Source organism: Cyclopterus lumpus, chromosome 11 (assembly GCF_009769545.1).
Source record: "Cyclopterus lumpus isolate fCycLum1 chromosome 11, fCycLum1.pri, whole genome shotgun sequence".
Lineage (NCBI taxonomy): Eukaryota > Metazoa > Chordata > Actinopteri > Perciformes > Cyclopteridae > Cyclopterus > Cyclopterus lumpus.
The window spans coordinates 7,699,405-7,719,784 of NC_046976.1; the positions used below are offsets into that span (position 1 = coordinate 7,699,405).

The window sequence follows — 20,380 nt, forward strand, 5'->3', positions numbered from 1 at the left end:
GAAAGGTGTTCAAAATATCACTATTGATCCACAGGAGGAAATTCACAAGCTACGGTAATGTTTTAGTTGTGTACACAATGCACAAAAATTATAATTCAATAATAAAATGTCCTGTACATTATCCCAAAATGTGCCAGTCTGCAAAATGAAGATGTTTGCTTAAAAATATATTATAATACTATTGTACTTTTAAATACATGCCTTTTACTTATTACAGAATATTATTTACTCTGTAGTATAGCGGCTTTTACTTAAGTAAAAGAATAGAGTGCTTCTTCCATTTCATTTTCAATTTAAAATGTTTTCCAGTTTTTATTCATCTGTTGAAATATATTAATTCCACTGAAAATGTAAGTGCAAAAAAGGCATGTAAGTAAAGGGAAGGTTAACTTTTTATTTATAAAACAACGAATGTATTAAAAAGTGCTATATAAATAAAGAGCTCCTCCCACTCGACTGGTTCATGGACGATCGTGACGAAGCATCTGTCGCTGACCCACAATTCTTTGCGCCGTGAAAACAATCAGCCGCCGACGTGTGTCTCTGCTCTCTCTCTCTCTCGTGCGTGGAATAAAACTTCCACCCGCGTGTCAGCGTCATTAGGAAACACAGGAAGTGTCTGTCAGGTGAGAAGAGTCACGTGAGGACATCGTCTGTCCGGGAATTGAGTTCTCTTAACCGAGCGCGTTGCTTTAACGCGTCTACGTGCGATTCAGAAATGAACCGAGCGGACCATCTGTCTGGGAGAGGCTAACCCCGGTTCACGTCTCGTAAAGTCGGCCGGCTACTGCGACTTCTGGGACAGATTCAGCCGCTTAGCTCCACAGTCACGCATTTAAGTCATTATTATGAGGCAAAACAAAAATCTAAAGGGAGGAAAGTGAACATTGTGCAATAATGGGACCCTTTTTTTTGTGTGACGTAACTTTCTACTGTGTGTCGGCTTTTCTGTTCATAAAAAAAAAAAAAACTGAAAGATGCATAAAGTAGCAGCTAGGAGATAGTTGCTAAACTATCACCAACTCAACATCCTGATCTGAAGCTCTTCTGACTGCAGGGCTCAGCAGGTTCGCAGCGGGGCGTGGCTTATGTCCTCCTATAAGACGGCAGAGGGCTGAAGGCTGACTCTCACTCCACTCTGCCTTTTAAACCCTCAGCTCCTGTCGCTGGAAAAGATGGCGCACCTCGCAGCACTTTTCAAGTATGTGGACGAACACCAGGATCTGTACGTGCAGGTAAGCTCATCCCGAGAGAGGTTTTGTATGACCTATGGCTTGTTATAGTGCATTATCCTCAAATTGAACATCAATTAACCACTTTATACTTTAGATACACTTTCTTTTTTATTTTATTTTTACATTTTCATTTCCTTTTATTATTTAAATGTAATGGGCCCTGCTATTTAATTTAATTTAATTGTATATTTGTTTGCTGCTGCTTGTTTCATGAAATTTCCCCCTGGGGATGAATTAAGTAATATCTTCTCTTCTCTTATTATACAAGAATCATTGCGGTGATTAAGATTGCAGTCACGCGTCTGTCTTTTGATCAAAGCGCTAAGACGCATGTCGCTCTTACACCACTTTTATAGTTTAAATGGAGCTTTAATGAAATGTGAGCCATAAACTTCTCAAACATGCTGTATGAAAAACAGTTTGCCCATGTTTTCTCAGATGGTGTTAAAAAGTATGTGCATCTTTTCTCGTCTTTCCTAGCGTCTTGCAGATTGGGTCGCAGTCCAGAGTGTGTCTGCTTGGCCAGAGAAGCGTGGGGAGATCAAGAAGATGATGGAGATGGCTGCCAAGGACATTGAGAAGCTGGGGGGAACAGTGGAGATGGTGGACATCGGCAATCAGAAGGTGTGGATTAGTGTGCTGTTGCCCTGTTACTGTTACTTCATCACTATGCATGCATTGGTTGTTCAATGCTTTCCCTATGTATACTGTTTTGATTGATTTGGTCTGTTAACGGTTTGAATTCAATAGAATGAGCGCTCTTTGTAAACTTGAACCTGTGCTAAAATGTAGGCTGTGGTTTTTTGTTTTTTTTTTGCATGCAGCTTCCTTCTGGAGAGGAGATCCCCCTGCCGCCTATCGTCCTGGGTCGTTTGGGGTCAGACCCCGGCAAGAAGACCGTGTGCATCTACGGCCATCTTGATGTCCAGCCGGCTAACCTTGATGATGGCTGGGATACCGAGCCTTTCACTCTGGTGGAGATAGACGGTGAGCGCAGAAGGTTTTACTTTCTGTTTACCCTGAAGCTGTAGTCAATATAATCTAGAAAGTTTGTCCGTTGGAAACAAAACCAGCTTTAGTGCAAGTTAATGAAGTAGACTGGAATGCTGTTTTGGCATGGGAGACGGGATGAGGTTGACGTTGAGTTTCTTTTCCCCAATCTTTGATGTAATGATTACTCCACCACCTTTTTCAGCTTGGCAAAGAAACAGTTTAGCTTTGCGCTGAAATAAATGACTGATTTGTCCTACAGAGAAGGCCTGATGGCAGAAACCAAGAGGACGGTTAAAGGAAAATGTAGTTTAACAGGGTCATGATGGCGCTACAGAATAAAATATAACTGGTCATTTAGTATCTGAAAAGATATCAAAAGGTCTGCACACAACCATTACATGAAACTCTTTCTTTAGTGAGCAGAGAGTTTGTTTTTACTCATTACTCAAATGTAACGTCTCGTTTAAATGCCCTTTGAGCTTTTATCAGCTTTGTGCTTCTGATCATATAACTTTTTGCAGCATATTGCCAAAGTCCAGCCGAGGTAGAGTCTTAATCATATCTTATCTGCAAAGCTCACAGATCTAGTTGAGCAAGGGCAGTTGTATTCATCAAGTATCCATTCAGCTTTACAGAAGGCTTGAGTGAATCCTTTTATTTCATAAAAGTATTACACCATGATGGATGCTTAATCGTTGTCTGCTACTCACCAACTTGGCAGCTGTTACTGTGCATCTGTACAATATACAATGATGTAATTGCTGTAATAATTGTTATCTCTAAAGGTGTATTTGCGATAAAGAATTGCAGATTTATGATGCTTCACTATTAAGCCACACATATTTTTAGTTTATGTTTGATGACATGAGAACTGGTGTGTGTGTGTGTGTTACCTCCTTTCCTTTTTAATTTCGAATTATTTTTGTTGCTAATGCCAACACCCAAACTGCCTTGTGTGTTCTGGTGAAAGTCAGCTGACTGAAAGTAACACATCCACTTCCTGTGTCGTTCCTGTCTGCTCAGCTGTTCTTTCTTGCTCACATCATGTTTTACTATCCGGTTGTTTAGAGGCTGTAGTTTACTTTCCCCTTTTTCATTGTGTGAAATGGTTCCTTAACTTTGCTGGTACTACTCGCAATTAATTTGAAATAAGATAATACATTTGTTCTTATTGTGTAACATATTTATATTTATATATTCTCTTTGCAGGTAAGCTCTATGGAAGAGGTTCAACTGATGACAAGGGTCCAGTGTTGGCCTGGTTTAACTGCATTGAGGCCCACCAGAAGATCCAGCAGGTAAAGTTCCCACCACACTTTTCTTCTCTAACTTATGGAATTTTTCTTTACCCTTTTTTCCTTTCCTCTTAATATGTTTATTGTATGCACTAAATGTGAAGAACTACTTGGTAATAAACAACACACTGATTATGACTCAGTAAACGCATATAGATGTTTTGAGACAAAATCCCAACTGCATTGTCCAGTTTACAGTCATACGTTCTGCTTCAAGAAATAAAACCTCCTCGTTGGTCCTGTAAAGTATCCAAAATTGAATAAAGTATAAATCGTGTGATTGAGTAATAAGTGGTGTGGGACCAGACCGTGTGCGATCACAGCGCAGCCAGTCGGTATTATTGATTATGCCGTCACAGAGCTTTATAAAAACATAATAAAAACAAACCCGTTTCTGTTTGTTGATGTTCTTCTGACTTGTGACTCGGCTAATTGTGTTAACCAGTCAGCAGGAATGTTGCTTGGAATGTGGAAGTAAGCTGAAGTAATCTTCTGACGTTTACGTGGAACCATTGTTTGGGATTTATAAAGCATATTTAGTTTTTCTGTGAGTACAATAGTAATAATAAAGAATCGTGTTGCATTACTATACAGTATTGCTTTAGGTGTTGTGACTAGGACGTATTTTCCAAAAGAATTTTACATCATGCCTAGAAATTAATGAAGTGCAGAGCTGATTCGGTAATTGCCCATTGATCATTTTAGATCGGTCAGCAGGGGAGGTGGTCAAAGGTCTCTGGATGGAACCGGTAGTCGTGTCTTATCCAACCATCACTTAATGATTAAACCAACTCGCGTCACCGTGCACATTGTTTGGAATAACTTTCTTTCTGAAACCGTGGAACAGTTCTTTCATCCTACTGATCTTCAAACTTTACACACAGTACGAGGCCTGGGGATTTACAAACAGCTTCTTTTTTTTTTTGTTTCTTCCCTTATTTCACTTTCTTCAGGAGCTTCCCATCAACATCAAATTCTGCTTCGAGGGGATGGAGGAGTCCGGATCTGAGGGCCTGGATGAACTGGTGTTTGCACGAAAAGACACCTTCTTGAAAGACGTGGACTATGTCTGCATCTCCGACAACTATTGGCTCGGCAAGACCAAACCCTGCATCACTTACGGCCTGAGAGGAATCTGCTACTTCTCCGTTGAGGTGACGACTGATTATAGTGCCGGTTTCATTTTTGTGTCATCACTTCAGCAGCAGCACAGAGAACACACAGTTCTATACTAATGAAGTTCTTCCAGCATAACGCAAATGTCTGATTCAATTTATTTGTTTTAATTTAAAGGTGCGTTGCGGTGACAAGGACCTCCACTCGGGGGTGTTTGGTGGCTCTGTTCATGAAGCCATGACCGACCTGATTGCGCTTATGGGCAAGTGATGCTGATAATTGAGCCATAATCTCATGAAACTAGTTTGAGTCTTTGACCTGCGCTTTAGATGTTTTATAGCGGTGTTAAATATATTTTGCCTGCGTCTCTCTAAACAGGCACCCTCTTAGACACGAAGGGGAAAATTTTGGTTCCTGGGATGAGTGATGACGTGGCCCCTCTGACAGATGAGGAGACAAAGCTGTATGAGAAAATAGAGTTTGACTTGGATGAATACTGCAAAGACGTTGGCGTGGGACAGCTGCTGCATGACACCAAGGCAAGGCATTGGTTTCTGTCGACATGTGTTGCCACACTGGATTACTGCATGATAGTTCATGATCATTTAAGTGTACTGTTCTCCTTTTACAGGAGAAAATCCTGATGCACCGCTGGAGGTATCCATCTCTGTCTCTTCATGGTATCGAGGGCGCTTTCTCTGAAGCAGGAGCCAAGACCGTTATCCCCCGCAAGGTCATTGGCAAGTTCTCCATCCGCCTCGTCCCCGACATGGACCCCAAAGTGGTGGAGAAGCAGGTAGGCCCTGAAACATCGTACCACTGGTTCTAATGCTGTCAAATGGTAGCGGTCATGTGACTAGAACACATTAAAGGTTGTAGTGTGAAAATGGTAGTCGCTGCCAGTGGAATTTAAAACTTGATGACTTAAGTCTTTTGGTGATGTGTCATAAAGATGACGCTGTCACTTTTATTTATTTGTTGTGAATGGAAATTTTACAAATGAAGCGGATTTATAGAGTAACCTAGGCCTGACCTACCGAAGTACTTCTATTGACAATAAATCCGTGATTAACAACATCAAAAATAAGGTTGAAAATAATCAGTCAAAAAAATAAGTTTGGGAAGTCATTATCAAGGCTCCAATCAAGTCTAGAAATTCATTGAAGATGTAAAGAAATAAAGGACTTATCGCATGACATAAAATTACACCGACAGAGAAATGCAAACAAACAAACGCACTCTGTTTGATAGATGTTGACTCTGGAATTTGCATGAGGGTTAACCAATTTAAATTCAGGTACATTATAGAAACATGTAATACTGTGCCCACATTGTTAATCCAACAATATAAATCGAAGTTTATGATCTTAGTATTTAAACGAGTGTTTCCAAACTGAAGCTGATTTTAGCATGAAAAAGAAAGGCGATTTTGTTTAGAATGACGAAAATCTCAACTCTAGACTGTCGGTCATCTTTTTTTCTTTTTCTCCATCAAGGTTATCGATCATCTGCAGAAGAAGTTTGCTGAACTGGGAAGCCCCAACAAACTGAACGTGTACATGGGCCACGGAGCCAAGGCCTGGGTCTCTGACTTCAACCACCCACACTACATGGCAGGCCGAAAGGCCATGAAAACAGGTACAGAGCTGTGTATGGTTAAAGGATCAGTTCACTCTAAACACAAACTCCTACTCAGCCCCACTGTTATCTCATTATTATGTTAGTTTCAATTTCAAATGCCGTCATTTTGAAACACTGAATGACAAAAGTGGCGTTCCATCTGATCTCTGATCCTTCTTATTAATAAAAGGGATTAATGTGAAACTCTTCCCTCATGTTGTAGAGATTTGTTTTCCCCAGTCATATTGACTATTCTTTCCGTGTTATTCTCCTTCTTGCTGTACCAAGTCTTTGGTGTGGAGCCGGACCTGACTCGTGAGGGTGGAAGCATCCCCGTCACCCTGACCTTCCAGGAGGCCACAGGGCGTAACGTCATGCTGCTCCCTGTTGGTTCCTCTGATGATGGAGCTCACTCACAGAATGAAAAGCTCAACAGGTATGTCAGTCACTTCCTCATTTCCTTTCCAACCTGAATCACTGCAAAATTCTGCGACAAATTTAGACGCGATATTGTGGAAAAGAAACGATATTATAAAAGGCTACAGGAAAGATTGTTTTAGGTTAAGTTCTGTCTTTCTGCTACATTTTAGTGATCAAGTTAAGTTCTTCCAGCCAAAAGTTGTAATTGAAGTGAGCTGCAACAACTTGAGTTCTTCATGAATGATCTTTACAATGGATCATTTCGTCACGGTTTGTAATAAAGACGAGTATTCACCGGTTAATGAAGCTCATCACTTTTTTTTTTTTTTTTTATCTTTCCACTTTCAGAGTCAACTATGTTCAGGGGACCAAGATGCTCGGTGCATACTTCCATGAGGTCTCCCAGCTGGAATGAAGTGATGTCTCATTATGAAATATGTCCATCAGTCGTGGCCTTCATGAGTTACATTGCAGCAGTTTTATACTGACTCCCCCTGATAATAAAATATTTTCTTTGTTACTTTTTGTTGTCCTTTTTCATTAATGCATTACTTTTTGTTTTGCTGTTGCTGTTATGCACTGCATCACTTGCATGCTTGCAATAACCCATAATGTCATTGGATTTTGAAAATAATGATTTATTTTCTGATAGTCAGTGTATTGTACCCAGTGAACTCCTGATTAAGCAGGTATTATGTGTTCAAGGCCAAACAGAAGGTGAAAAAAATGAATTTATGAAAACTGAACAAAACGGGATATGCATTTTGGATAATTAAGGTAATGTACATGAATAAGGTTGTCATGCATATTGCAGTGGACCCCCCCTAGATTGCTGGATAGTCCGAGACTAACTATAGGTTGTAGGATCTTGACGTAATGTTAACCTAGCCTTAATGGTAGGCAACATTGAGCTAACGTTAGCAGCAGTAGGCCTCAGTGAACATTAATGTTACGTAAGAAACAGCTTGGTGGCAACTAAATAAAAAATAGAACACAGCAATGAATTTAAAATGTGTACTTACTGAAAACGGAGCGCTTTGAGAACCCGACAGCAGGAGAAACAGCACAGCTTTCAAAATGGAAGAAATTTGCGCCGAAAGGGGGCGGGGCTTGTGGACGCACATGCGCAGATGTGGAAATTGAATGAGGGACTTAAAATGTACATCATTTTTTCATGTTACCTTTAATTTAAGGAAAAGAGCTTTTCGTAAACCATGGAAGTATGAGTTAAGATTAATTAAAAAAGATAAGTAGGATTCAATAACATATTTAAATCAGTGAAATGACCTTGATTAAATCAAGTAATATCTAAAAGGGGTCAGAATCATTTTTTTCAGTGTTCCCTCTTCTTTGTGTCATTGTGCTGCTTCTCTACATTATATAATTAAGTGTTATTTAGGTTCTGGACTATTGCTCAGACAAAGTCAGCTCGAGGAAATTGGGATGATTTATAGACCTGTGGATAAACAAAATGTATACAAGTTGTCTGTGGAACCAAAACAAAGTGTTTGTGTGAAAAAGCATCACGAAACTGGTGAGGAACCCGATTGGTAAGTTGTGTAATATCCAGAAGACTGACCCTGGCCCTAAAATGGGGAGCATATGAAGATACATGGATTTTGCATTAATTAAGGTACTCAGACCTTAATGTTATTTACTTTAGTGGTTTTATTAGAGTAGCTTTCAACACAAGTGATAAGAAACCCAAACGAGCGTACCTGCAAGTGGTTGGAGGGTCTGAGCAGCATTCGGGTCACCAGGTCGCTTTGTCCCCGCAGGTCGTGCACGCTGCAGTCAAGCCAGGGCATAGGTTTGGTCTCAGCAATGGTAGGGACACTGTCAGCCCCCCCGCCCCCGCCATATAAAAAAAACATATAAATATTATGTTGAACAGGCAAACTTTATTAAAATATATTAACATTTGTGTAACTTGGAACTGATTCAAACATAATAACAGTAATAAAACCTTAGTTTAAATACAAAACAGTATTCTGCATCAAAAAATAATAATAATAATAATAAATAATTAAATAAATGAATAAGAAAGTTCTGCTAAAATGCCAACATACAGTAACAGTAACAAGTACCTTTTTCAATGTAAGACCTCACCTGGAGCGCTGGTGGTCCAGCTGCTGCTTCCTGCTGCACTGCACCTGCACGGAGTTTCTGAGTTCCCTGAATGCATCATCTCCAAAGGATGCAGGTTTGCACTGTGTGGTAGTTAGCCTGCTAACGTTACTAGCTAACCCTAACTAACAACAAACCGGGCTTCTTGGTAGCTACTTACCCTCTGGCTGGTGAACAAACTTCGGATATCTCTTTTCTTTGTTGGTGTCATTTTTCTATCTACAAAGTACAACATGATCAACATATCAATGGTGAGACCAAACGAAATACTAATGTGAGGCTTTATTAACTTAGTATCTTACCGTGACTCCTGTCAGTCACGATTCACGGAGTGTTTCTGACTCTTCAGCCAATTAAATGACAGCGTCTTGTCTCGCGGGCTCGGCGCGTTGGAAAACATAGTATATAATATATAATAATATATTATATAAATAATAATCGTATAAATAATTGTGCACAATATATTTGCAAACTCATTCGTATTATTGCCTATACTATAGATAATAATACGAATGAGTTTGCAAATATATTACGTGCAAATTACGTGTAAGAAGTGACTTCTTCCCGTAATGCCGAGGACATGCGCGACCCTGGGAAATAAACCTTCAGCGGGGAGATGTTCCAGTTGTAAAATGAGACAACAATATCCTATTTCTGATGTTCATTTGTGTCTTATTTCGCACAAGTCTCCTGGTAGAATAGGTTGGCCCTACTCTAAAAGAAGAAGAAAAATAGACTTTAGACTTTACTCTTTGTTTTTGGTCAAATAATGGACAATAATAATTGTACCTCTCTAACAGTTTCAAGAAGTTGAAAGGGGAAATGTCTCTTAATCTGCAAAGTGGTTATCTGTCAAATAAATGAAGTAGTTTAGTCGGAAGACCATGCACTTGAGCCCGTCATTTATGTATCATACATCTGCCAATGATAAACCAGAAGTAGATGTGCAACAACGTAAAGCACATAATAACGCTCAATATGCTGCGTGATTAATTAATAATAATAATAATAATAATACATCGAATTTATATAGCGCTTTTCAAAACACACAAAGTCGCTTAAATTACAACAAGAGCGTCATTTTAATCTACAATATTGCACGATAATAAAGTATATTTCATTTACCATCCCGTTTGTCTTTACAGCTCATAGCTTTACTGAATAGCAACAGATCACCGACAAATAAAACAATAATAACTCTAGTATGAATCAAATACAAATATATATTTGACAAATGTGGGGTAATAACGAATACTTCTCTCTTTCTGTATATTGCTCAATCGCACGCAAACCCGTGCGTCAATGCCATGGTAACCGGACCGAGGTATTTAAGGGCCGCGGACGTTCTGATTTGGCCCTTTGCACTTTGGACTTTAACCTGAGCGGAACCCTGAGAACCCTCCTGTGAACCCAAAACTGTGAAGGAAAACTATTTGATTTTTGAACTGCTTGAGACTTTTTGCTGGAAACTAAACTTGTTGGCGTACAAAACTACTACATCACGACTATCGAGAGCATCAGAGACCCTGAGAAAGGCCTTCCGACGACTCCAGACCGAGAACGAGCCCCTGCTGAAGGGACCGGGCTGTGACTTGGACCATAACTGTGCAGGTAAGACCATTTTTATGTTTAATTTATCATTTTTATTAATAATGTATCCCCTTAAATCCTTAAAACTGTTCTCAGTTTAGAAATCAGTGAAACTTTTTGAGTTTTAAGGTTAAGAATTCACAGAATGATGTCAGGCAATTTGAGGAAAAAATATATTTGTGAAAAGTGACACTCGGTCGATGATTTCTCCTGTAAAATGATTTCTGAGGGGCGGAATGTCTTTAAAATTGCGGTAGATGTGCGGAATGTGTTACGAATTAGTGTAGAGGTTCCAAAACCCTGTTATTTTGGTTTGAAGGAATCAAAACGTCGAATATTAATGTTGAAATTACAAAACAAAGATGGCGCCTGAGCCATATTTATAGAATTCTAAAATCAAATATGTAAAATGCATAAATTGTGCTCCATGGAAACCATATGGAATGTTCGGGCGTTCGGATAGAATCCAGCGGTCACGTGACCTGCAGGCGACCCTGAGTTGCTTTGTTTTGACAGTTGAAACGTGACTTATTGTACAAACATGTGCTCCTTTTACTTCATCATATTAAAGGAGTGATTTATTTAACATTTAACATTGAAATGCACGTTGCTCATTGTTGCGGTGCTTTGTTTCCACGGGGACTAGAGAGCGATCTGTTAAGTAACTGTGCATGTGCGCGTGCTGCCTCCAGCGTCTCCTCCACGCGCTCTGAGATGCACCTCGTGAACTGGAGAATGATGACTTATAAACCAAAGAGGTTACTGTGGTCATGTTGGATTAATATTGCCATGTTTTACTGTGCGTCATGACGCACGTGGTTTATGTATATTCAACACGTTCATGCCGTTTATTGCTAACCATTAATCGTTTTTTTTCACAAACACCGAAGTCCTGACACTTGTTTGGTCCAGAATAAATGTCTTTGAGAGCTCACGAGAGCTCAACTGTCGGTTAATTGGCCACAAAAAGCCGTGCGTGAAAGGCACACCAAACTTTATGAAGCCCTCTTCATGTGAAACTAATTAATTATGAACCCTACCTTGTTGTTTGGGACATATACAAATAGCAATACTGCTCACAATATCAATAACGATAATAATAATTATGATTATTGCCATTGGAATAAATCTATATTATGTAGTCAAAATGTCCATCTTTGTGAAAACGATTTTTTAAATATGAACAAAATGTATTAACAACAATGTTTATCATTATGTGTCACATGGAAGCACCATGACTTTATTCTGATGACCTCATCTGTTTAAACTAACAGAGGAAGAATGTTTGATATCACTGTTAAATGTTTAAAGGCACGGGCCTCTTGTATGTGGTCCGTCGTTGTTAGATTAAGGATATGCTGTCGTTTTTTATTATTTATAATAATAATATATTATTGCTCAAAGAAAAATTCAGAAATATTTATTATGATAAATCCTTACGGTTTTAACCTTTCCCTCTTAGCTGGTGTGAACTACATCATGGGGCGCCCTGCAAGAGTCCCCATCGGGATCGCCTTATTAGACGACGAAGGTAATCAAGTTGAGGCTGAGATTGTATTTGAGGGACCGGCTGTGGGTGCGGGTCGCGCTGGGTTCCCTCCCCAGGTCCTATTTGATGACGACGAGGGAGAGCACGACGACTGGGACAGCGAGGACGAGTGGGACACCGAGGATGAGGATGAAGAGATGGACATCTTCTTCTTCCTCATGCTCGGTGCGGGACTGGACGAAGAGGACCCTCCCCACCGTCCTCCCAACCCCCCCTTTGCCGAGGCGCCCCCATTCTTCCAGAGGCCAGAAGAGTCTGCACCCTCCGCCAAGAGGCCCAGAGAAGAGGACGACGGGGACTCTGCACCCTCCACGTCAGGCCTTGGATCCTCCGCCAAGAGGGCCAGAGAAGAGGACGACGGGGACTCTGCACCCTCCACGTCAGGCCTCTGATCCTCCGTCAAGAGGGCCAGAGAAGAGGACTACGTCGACCGTGTAACCTTCAGAAGATACTGGCAGAGGGATGAGGACGGCGACTCGGATTGAGACCGACAGCCTGTTTGCTGCAGGATTTTAAACCTCTATGTCTGGCAGGACTGATGAAGCGCCAGACAGGCTTCCCTCGCGTCTGGCGGGGTTGGCAATAGGTTTCATCCTGTAGCAGAGGTTTTAGTGCCGAACATCCTGAAGAAGCTCCGCCCCCAGTTGTGTACTTTGGAGTCCCAGAGACGGGAGGACGCGGTACAGTCATTCATTACTCCGGTTCTTCACTGAAGTATTTTTACCATCAAACCACCAAATCGTCGGAGCACATTTTTAAGGAGGCTTAATCTTGTCAAACCGATCACAGATTTGATGTCTAAACAACTAACTTCTTGCCTAAAAAGGTACACAAGTACAGACAAGACTGCATTTTGAGAAACAACCATGGTCTGCAGCCTCGACGTCAGGCCTCGATCAGAACACACTGGCAGAGGGATGAGGACAGTGACTCGGATTGAGACCGACAGCCTGTTTGCTGCAGGATTTTAAACCTCTATGTCTGGCAGGACTGATGAAGCGCCAGACAGGCTTCCCTCGCGTCTGGCGGGGTTGGCAATAGGTTTCATCCTGTAGTAGAGGTTTTAGTGCGGAACATCCTGAAGAAGCTCCGCCCCCAGTTGTGTACTTTGGAGTCCCAGAGACGGGAGGACGCGGTACAGTCATTCATTACTCCGGTTCTTCACTGAAGTATTTTTACCATCAAACCACCAAATCGTCGGAGCACATTTTTAAGGAGGCTTAATCTTGTCAAACCGATCACAGATTTGATGTCTAAACAACTAACTTCTTGCCTAAAAAGGTACACAAGTACAGACAAGACTGCATTTTGAGAAACAACCATGGTCTGCAGCCTCGACGTCAGGCCTCGATCAGAACACACTGGCAAAGGGATGAGGACGGTCACTCGGATTGAGACCGACAGCCTGTTTGCTGCAGGATTTTAAACCTTTAGGTCTGGCAGGACTGATAAAGCGCCAGACAGCCTTCCCTCGCGTCTGGCGGGGTTGGCAATAGGTTTCATCCTGTAGCAGAGGTTTTAGTTGCGAACACCCTGAAGAAGCTCCGCCCCCAGTTGTGTACTTTGGAGTCCCAGAGACGGGAGGACGCAGTATGGTCATTCTGCAATTAGAAACTTTGGAACAGTACTTTTGCTGTGACTTATGATGTTTCACAAGTCCACCAGAGTAAAGTACAGACAAGAACGCATTTTGAGAAACGACCATGATCTCCACCCTCCACTTCAGGCCTCGGATCCTACACCAAGAGGACCAGAGAAGAGGCCTACAAGGAGTCTCCACCCTCCACGTCAGGCCTCAGCTTCTCCACAAAGAAGAGGAGGGAGGTCCAGAGGTTTCTCAATACCAAGTACACCAAGTATGGACTTGTGTACTTCGGAGTTTGGACTTGGGAGTCCAGACTCCCATCGACGGGAGGACGCAGTACGGTCATTCTGCAATTAGAACAGCAGCTCACTTGATGACATCATCACCTCAGCTGTTCTTGCTAATGAGTTTACTCCGGTTCTTCACTGTGACGTATTTTTACCATCAAACCACCAAATCGTCGGAGCACATTTTTAAGGAGGCTTAATCTTGTCAAACCGATCACAGATTTGATGTCTAAACAACTAACGTCTCGCCTAAAAAGGTACACAAGTACAGACAAGAATGCATTTTGAGAAACAACCATGGTCTGCAGCCTCCACGTCAGGCCTCGATCAGAACACACTGGCAGAGGGATGAGGACAGTGACTCGGATTGAGACCGACAGCCTGTTTGCTGCAGGATTTTAAACCTCTATGTCTGGCAGGACTGATAAAGCACCAGACAGCCTTCCCTCGCATCTGGCGGGGTTGGCAATAGGTTTCATCCTGTAGCAGAGGTTTTAGTGCGGAACATCCTGAAGAAGCTCCGCCCCCAGTTGTGTACTTTGGAGTCCCAGAGACGGGAGGACGCGGTACAGTCATTCATTACTCCGGTTCTTCACTGTGAAGTATTTTTACCATCAAACCACCAAATCGTCGGGGCACATTTTTAAGGAGGCTTAATCTTGTCAAACCGATCACAGATTTGATGTCTAAACAACTAATTTCTTGCCTAAAAAAAAATCATAAAGTAAGTATTTCAAAATGTAAACTTTCAGTTGTCTGTTGTCTTCTCCACATTTGTTCTCTGTTGCTGGTGCGAAATGCATTCTGGGATATTTGGCTGTCCCATTTACGGACATTTCATTTACGATGCATCCCCGGTAAAGTGGGGCGGAGCAAGTCACATCTGGGTATTTGGACCGTGGTTGGCTAGACGGGGACTTTGAATTGGAACAACTTGACAGACTCATGATGTTTCACAAGTTCACAAGAACAGACGAGAACGCATTTTGAGAAACGACCATGATCTCCACCCTCCACTTCAGGCCTCGGGTCCTACACCAAGAGGAACAGAGAAGAGGCCTACAAGGAGTCTCCACCCTCCACGTCAGGTCCAGAGGTTTCTCAATACCAAGTACACCAAGTATGGACTTGTGTACTTCGGAGTTTGGACTTGAGGGTCCAGACTCCCAGGGACAGGATTCATTCTTAGAATTAAATTAGAACAGCAGCTCACACATCATATTAGTATTTTTACCATCAAACCACCAAATCGTCGGAGCATGTTTTTAAGGAGGCTTAATCTTGAAAAACCGACCACAGATTTAACAACCAACTTCTCACCTAAAAAAATCCGTAAGTAGTATTTCGAAATCTTCATCTTTCAGACTTTAGCTACGTCGCCTGGACTCACGAGCTCCCGTCTCAGCGCCGCCATGTTGGTGGTTTCCCAGAGAAGGAGGGGGTCGTCTCCCTGTGGGTTGCGGGGGAGTAAAGATCTGACTGTTGTTTGTGCTTATGCACCGAACAGCAGTTCAGAGTATCCGGCCTTCTTGGAGTCGGTGGGAGGGGTCCGGGAAAGGGCGCCGCCTGCCGACTCCATATTTCTCGACTGTGCTCGAACTATCGGGGTATCACACTACTCAGCCCTCCGTGGAAAGCTGATGCCAGGGTGCTGGAGAGAAGGCTCCGACCATTTGTCGAACCTCAGATGTAAGAGGAGCAGTGCGGATTCTATCCCGGTTGTGAAACAGTGGACCAGCTCTTTACCCCCGCAAAACTACTGGAGGGGTCCTGGGAGTTTGCCCAACCAGTCTACATGTGTTTTGTGGACTTGGAGAAGGCTTTCATCTGGGTTCCTCTGGGGTTTTTGTGGGAGGTGCTGCGGGAGTATGGGCCGGACTATCCGGTCTCTGTACGACTGCAGTAGGATCTGTGCTTGTATTCTCTGCATTAAATCAGATTTGTTCCGAGTGTTCATTTGAGCCTCTCTGGTTTTTTTTATAGTTAGGTGAAGGTGGCTGAACCAGACAGATGTGTGATAAAAACTACTAACGTTAAGAAAAGTCTCCAAGTCTCTTTTACTCAGGTATCGATGGCCGTGACACAAGAAGCAACATCCAGGGTCTCCTTGACGACGGACCAGATGAGAAGGACTGAAGACCACAGGACGAGATGAGAAGGACGGAGGACCACAGGACCAGATGAGAAGGACGGAGGACCATAGGACCAGATGCAGAGCGGCGGTCGCCTTTCTTTCAGTGGGCTGAGTAAGTAATTCCTCTCCAAGACTACAGAAGTATCAGTCATACGATTCCATCATTGGAGGCCAGATTCAACACAACAATGTAAAGGCTGTGTAGTTGAGTAAAAAAATATTAATCTTTTGTGTTTGTGTCCACAGGGCAGGACTCCTCTGGGCTTTTGTCTCTCTCTTGAGGAAGCTGAGGGTGGACATCAACCAACTCGTTAACCCAGGACGACCCAGGCCCACAGCCGACCTCTGAACCCCTCACATCACCCCAGAGAGTCCGAGACCCAGTGAGTAAGGTCCTCCCAGCCCCTCCACCCCGACACCACCATCCCCACCCGCCAGCCGAGAGGACGAGGAGGGTCCCGTCCCCACCAGCACAGAGGACGTAGTTTGTTTCCATCTGCTTCTTCTGTGCTGAAGAAGCAGAACCATCTAAACCATCTACTGACAAGAAATCAAGGAGACTGACGGTTCATGCTGAACAAGAAATAATCCTTCCAAAAGCTTTAAAGTATTTTATTTGTCAATACAATGAACAAAATACAGAATGTTCATGTACACTGCCTGTACAGTATTTCTACAAAATAAAGAAATGTATTGAAAATAACTACAAGGTACATTTGTGTTTTTACTTTGCAACAAACAGAGGTCCGGCTCAAAGAGTATTGCCAGGTATACACTGGCCTAAATAGATCCATGAAACATTTGAGATGTCACGATATCAAAAGGAAATTATTATTTATGAGATGACAAGGGCATCTCATAATTGTGAACCATCTTGGAACCATTAGAGGTGGTGGTGGAGAACAGGGTCAAGCACTTTCAGTAAGAGGCTGATCCAGATCTGCTCCAGGGGCTCCTTCCTCACATCACTGTTCAAATAGACCCTCCCATTCGATTGGACCACCACGGCACCTTATTTCATTAAAAATATATCAATGGTGAGAGACAAATAACTTTCTTTTAACCAATCTTAATGATTAATTTATATATACTTTATATACTGTTGTGTAGCAAACATGTGTGACAGGTTAGGCATATAGGGTGTGGCCAGGTTAATTTAATAGATTTTCAGATGCCTAAATAAGTATGTCAGCGCAAATTAGGTAACATGTCGGTCATATCGCTTTAATTATGTTAGGAGAAACTCCTCATGTTTAGTACGTTAACAAAAATTGCAAATATGTTAAATAAATGTGGTGGGTTTAAAAGTACAACATATTTCTAAAATCTTGTAGAACGACTATACAATATGTTCGTAGCCTCTTTGTACCAGTCACTCAAAGTTTTGAGTAAATGCACTTTAATTTTCCACCACTATTTTACTTTACGGCTCTAAATATTAGGATGTTTTTCAATAATTTTTATTATTATTATACAATTAATTTTGCCAGAAGCTTAGTCAGAATTGGGGTGGCCATAGAAACTGTGTAGAGTAGCCTTTATGTATAAAAAACGAATTCTAATGAGATCAACTCTCGAGCATTTTGCTTCAAATTGTTTACATCTTACATTAGTTTTTTCTGCATTTCTTTGTTGTAAATTCATTTGTTTCTTTTGTTTTTTTAGTTATTTTATTAGAAATAAAGTGCCACACATTCAAAACTTTATGTTAGAGATCTTAGCAATCGAATAAAAAGACCCGAGTTCAAAACAGTTTTTAGGAATTCTCTCGTCATTTTATTTCCATGCGCCTTCATTTCCTCCCCAAAATGGAACTGTATCAAAAAGACTTTTTAGCACAAAAAAAAGGGGATCAGCAATGCCCCAAAAATCTGCTTTTCTAATATCCCTAAACGCACACGTTGGTTTCTAAATGCTCTTGAGAGTGATGAGGTGAACATTTTCAGTCAGGTAGTCCAGGTTCCAGGCTCGCTGTCTGTCTGTGAAGGCATCGTACGAATGCAGCGCGTCCACATCACAGCCGGTCCCTGAGGAAAAGAAGAGGACTTAAAAAAAAAAAAACTCAAATCGTGCCTCTGTAGTCTCACATGCATCCATACGAGCCACTTAGTGCCGTTCATAATGTTATGGCTTGGAAACCCACTCAGCCATGATTGTTCTCAGAAACACTCACCAAACAGGCTGGCGACTTGCTCATCCGGCACTAAAAAGGGAGGACCTGAAAGGCGAATGCAGTCACAAATGTATTTGTATTTTTCACCAAACTCAGACAAAAAAAACAACAGCACAATTCGACATTTTAAACTGCAGAAAATACTAATTATATATATATATATATATATATATATATATATATATATATATATATATATTTATTTTTTTAAACCAGGGATGTGTATGACCATAAACATATGCCCGGTGATTTAGACAACAACCAAATGGACAGTTACCTTTATATAATTCAGGATTGTACAACAAAGTGTCCAAAAGGTATCTGCAGTCTGGCCATGAGAGAAATCATGAGAGCAGCATACCTGTGGTGTTGAGAGAGCGAGTGGAGATTATGGATTTGTTCCAGAATGTCACCAAACTGTGCCTGATACTTTCATAGAATTATGTAAACTGCACATTTGTAGTTTCAGAACAGTTGATTTGGGGTCATCGTATTCAAATGAAGGTTATGTTTTTTACTAATCTGCCATGTTGAGTCTTTACATAAAAAAAATTAAAAAAGAGAATATCACATCTCAACGGCCGGTTCACTCTCTCGTCCTACTTTTCTCTGTCTCTTGGGTTGATGGCCACTAGAGATCCCCTGTCCCAAATTGCCCCGAACTGACCCTCAATGGAACTGTGAAATGGAGAAAAAATGTACCTGTGCAAAGTAATACGCTTCTTTAGTTTTTTTTCCCCGTCATTGCGCAGTAAACACAGGTGTGATGGCCCTGTTTCATTCAGGGGGGCCAGGGTTCTTTGTATTGACTCACTAAACAGAAGGGGGCACATAATGATCATTTCTTCACCTGTGTTCTCCCTGCTATGACGTGTCAAAGTGGCTGCTGGGAAAAGGGGGTGCATCTACAGCCGTGTGGGCATCTTCAGAGCCAGACACGAACACACTCTGTGGAGAGAATGGGGGACTAGAAATGAACACCAGATACATGTCATACAATTGATGAGCATTAACAGAAACAGCTGAAGTTTCTATTCTATATTTGTACATTAGAAGTCTAAGAAGTATATTATTTCCTAATATGATAATGTAGGACATTCTATATCTGAAATCATTCACACGCGTTGTTCTCACTGTATACTACCATGGTTTATTGTGTCTGTTTTATACTGTTGTTCAGTTGGTGCACAGAGTCTACAAGTCAAATGTAGGAAATAAGTAATAATCATCAACCGAGTGATTTAAAACAGCTTAGAATAAAGACACATTCCTACACACAGTCTTAAGTAAGTGGTTTATACTTCTACTCGTCTGACAAGCAGTGGAGTAAAGAAGAATACAAATGAAATACTAAAGTTTAAGAGCCTAGTGCTTTGTCCATTTGTATTTTTAGATCTTCCCTAAATTCCCCAAACATTTGTATTAGATAATGCCTCATTTGCATATACAAACATCTAATTTTAGAAAACTATTAATACTAAATAATTGTCCTAAAGTATGTAATCAACTGGGGAAGTTTTGCGGTGATATTATCTTTTCTATATTCGCATGTAGTGTAATTCATTTTACAAATCTCCACTTCAACAGCACATCAAACTTTCCAGTTTCATTCCTTTCTATATTCTGATGGTTTTACCAGATGGATTTGTCCATTTATCATTCAAAGCCTAATTTATACAATGTTATTCCCAAAAAACATGGTGGAAATGGATGTGTCTATGGTTATGGTCATTAATGCTCATATTTGCTCATATTCCCAAAGTCAAACAGCACATCCAGATAAGTGAAATCTCTTTTGACAAGTGGTAAGCAAAAGGTTTTCTCAGTTTCATTAATAAAGGAAACCGTCTCTGACCTGATTGAAGTGTCGGTGCAGGAGGCAGCTGGCGAGGGAGGAGGCTCCTTTGACCAGCTTGGAGAAGCTTGTGCTTCCATGGACTGACCGGAGGACGTCACCGTCGTTGAGTTTCAGCAGCACGTTGTACTGGCGAAGCTCCGCCTCCAGGGGGCAGCAGACTGGACGCATGGCCACGTCCTGGTACATTTCTTTAAGACTCTAGAGGCACGTTGTCATGTTCTCATTGTTGATCTTGGCGTCAAAAGCCGACATACGCTCCTCGCAGAGGTGTTGGGCGCAGTGCACGTGGAAGCGCGTGCACTTCTCAATCAGCGACACCGTGTGAGGGCAGCACAGGTGGTGCTGGGTGATGTCCTGGGACACCTGGGACAATGTCAAAAGAAAAAAAAATATTAATA

At 41.6% G+C, this 20,380-nt stretch overlaps 2 protein-coding genes across 2 annotated transcripts; one reads left to right on the top strand and one right to left on the bottom strand.

The window, feature by feature from the left end:
• Positions 1–503: 503 nt before the first annotated feature.
• On the top strand, positions 504–7,199 carry cndp2 (carnosine dipeptidase 2). The gene is made up of 12 exons (XM_034545820.1): positions 504–626; positions 1,158–1,235; positions 1,716–1,859; positions 2,060–2,222; positions 3,438–3,526; positions 4,477–4,677; positions 4,817–4,901; positions 5,018–5,178; positions 5,271–5,435; positions 6,136–6,277; positions 6,548–6,695; positions 7,028–7,199. The coding sequence occupies exons 2-12, from the start codon at positions 1,176–1,178 to the stop codon at positions 7,092–7,094; spliced, it is 1,425 nt and encodes a 474-aa protein (XP_034401711.1). The 5' UTR covers positions 504–626; positions 1,158–1,175; the 3' UTR covers positions 7,095–7,199.
• A 10,660-nt stretch (positions 7,200–17,859) lies between these two features.
• Positions 17,860–20,059, bottom strand: LOC117739155 (probable thiopurine S-methyltransferase). Its single transcript, XM_034545453.1, is given in 6 exon segments — positions 17,860–17,978; positions 18,125–18,169; positions 18,402–18,457; positions 18,459–18,485; positions 18,728–18,802; positions 19,980–20,059. Coding segments are annotated over 6 exon segments (402 nt in total).
• Between the last annotated feature and the right edge of the window lie 321 nt (positions 20,060–20,380).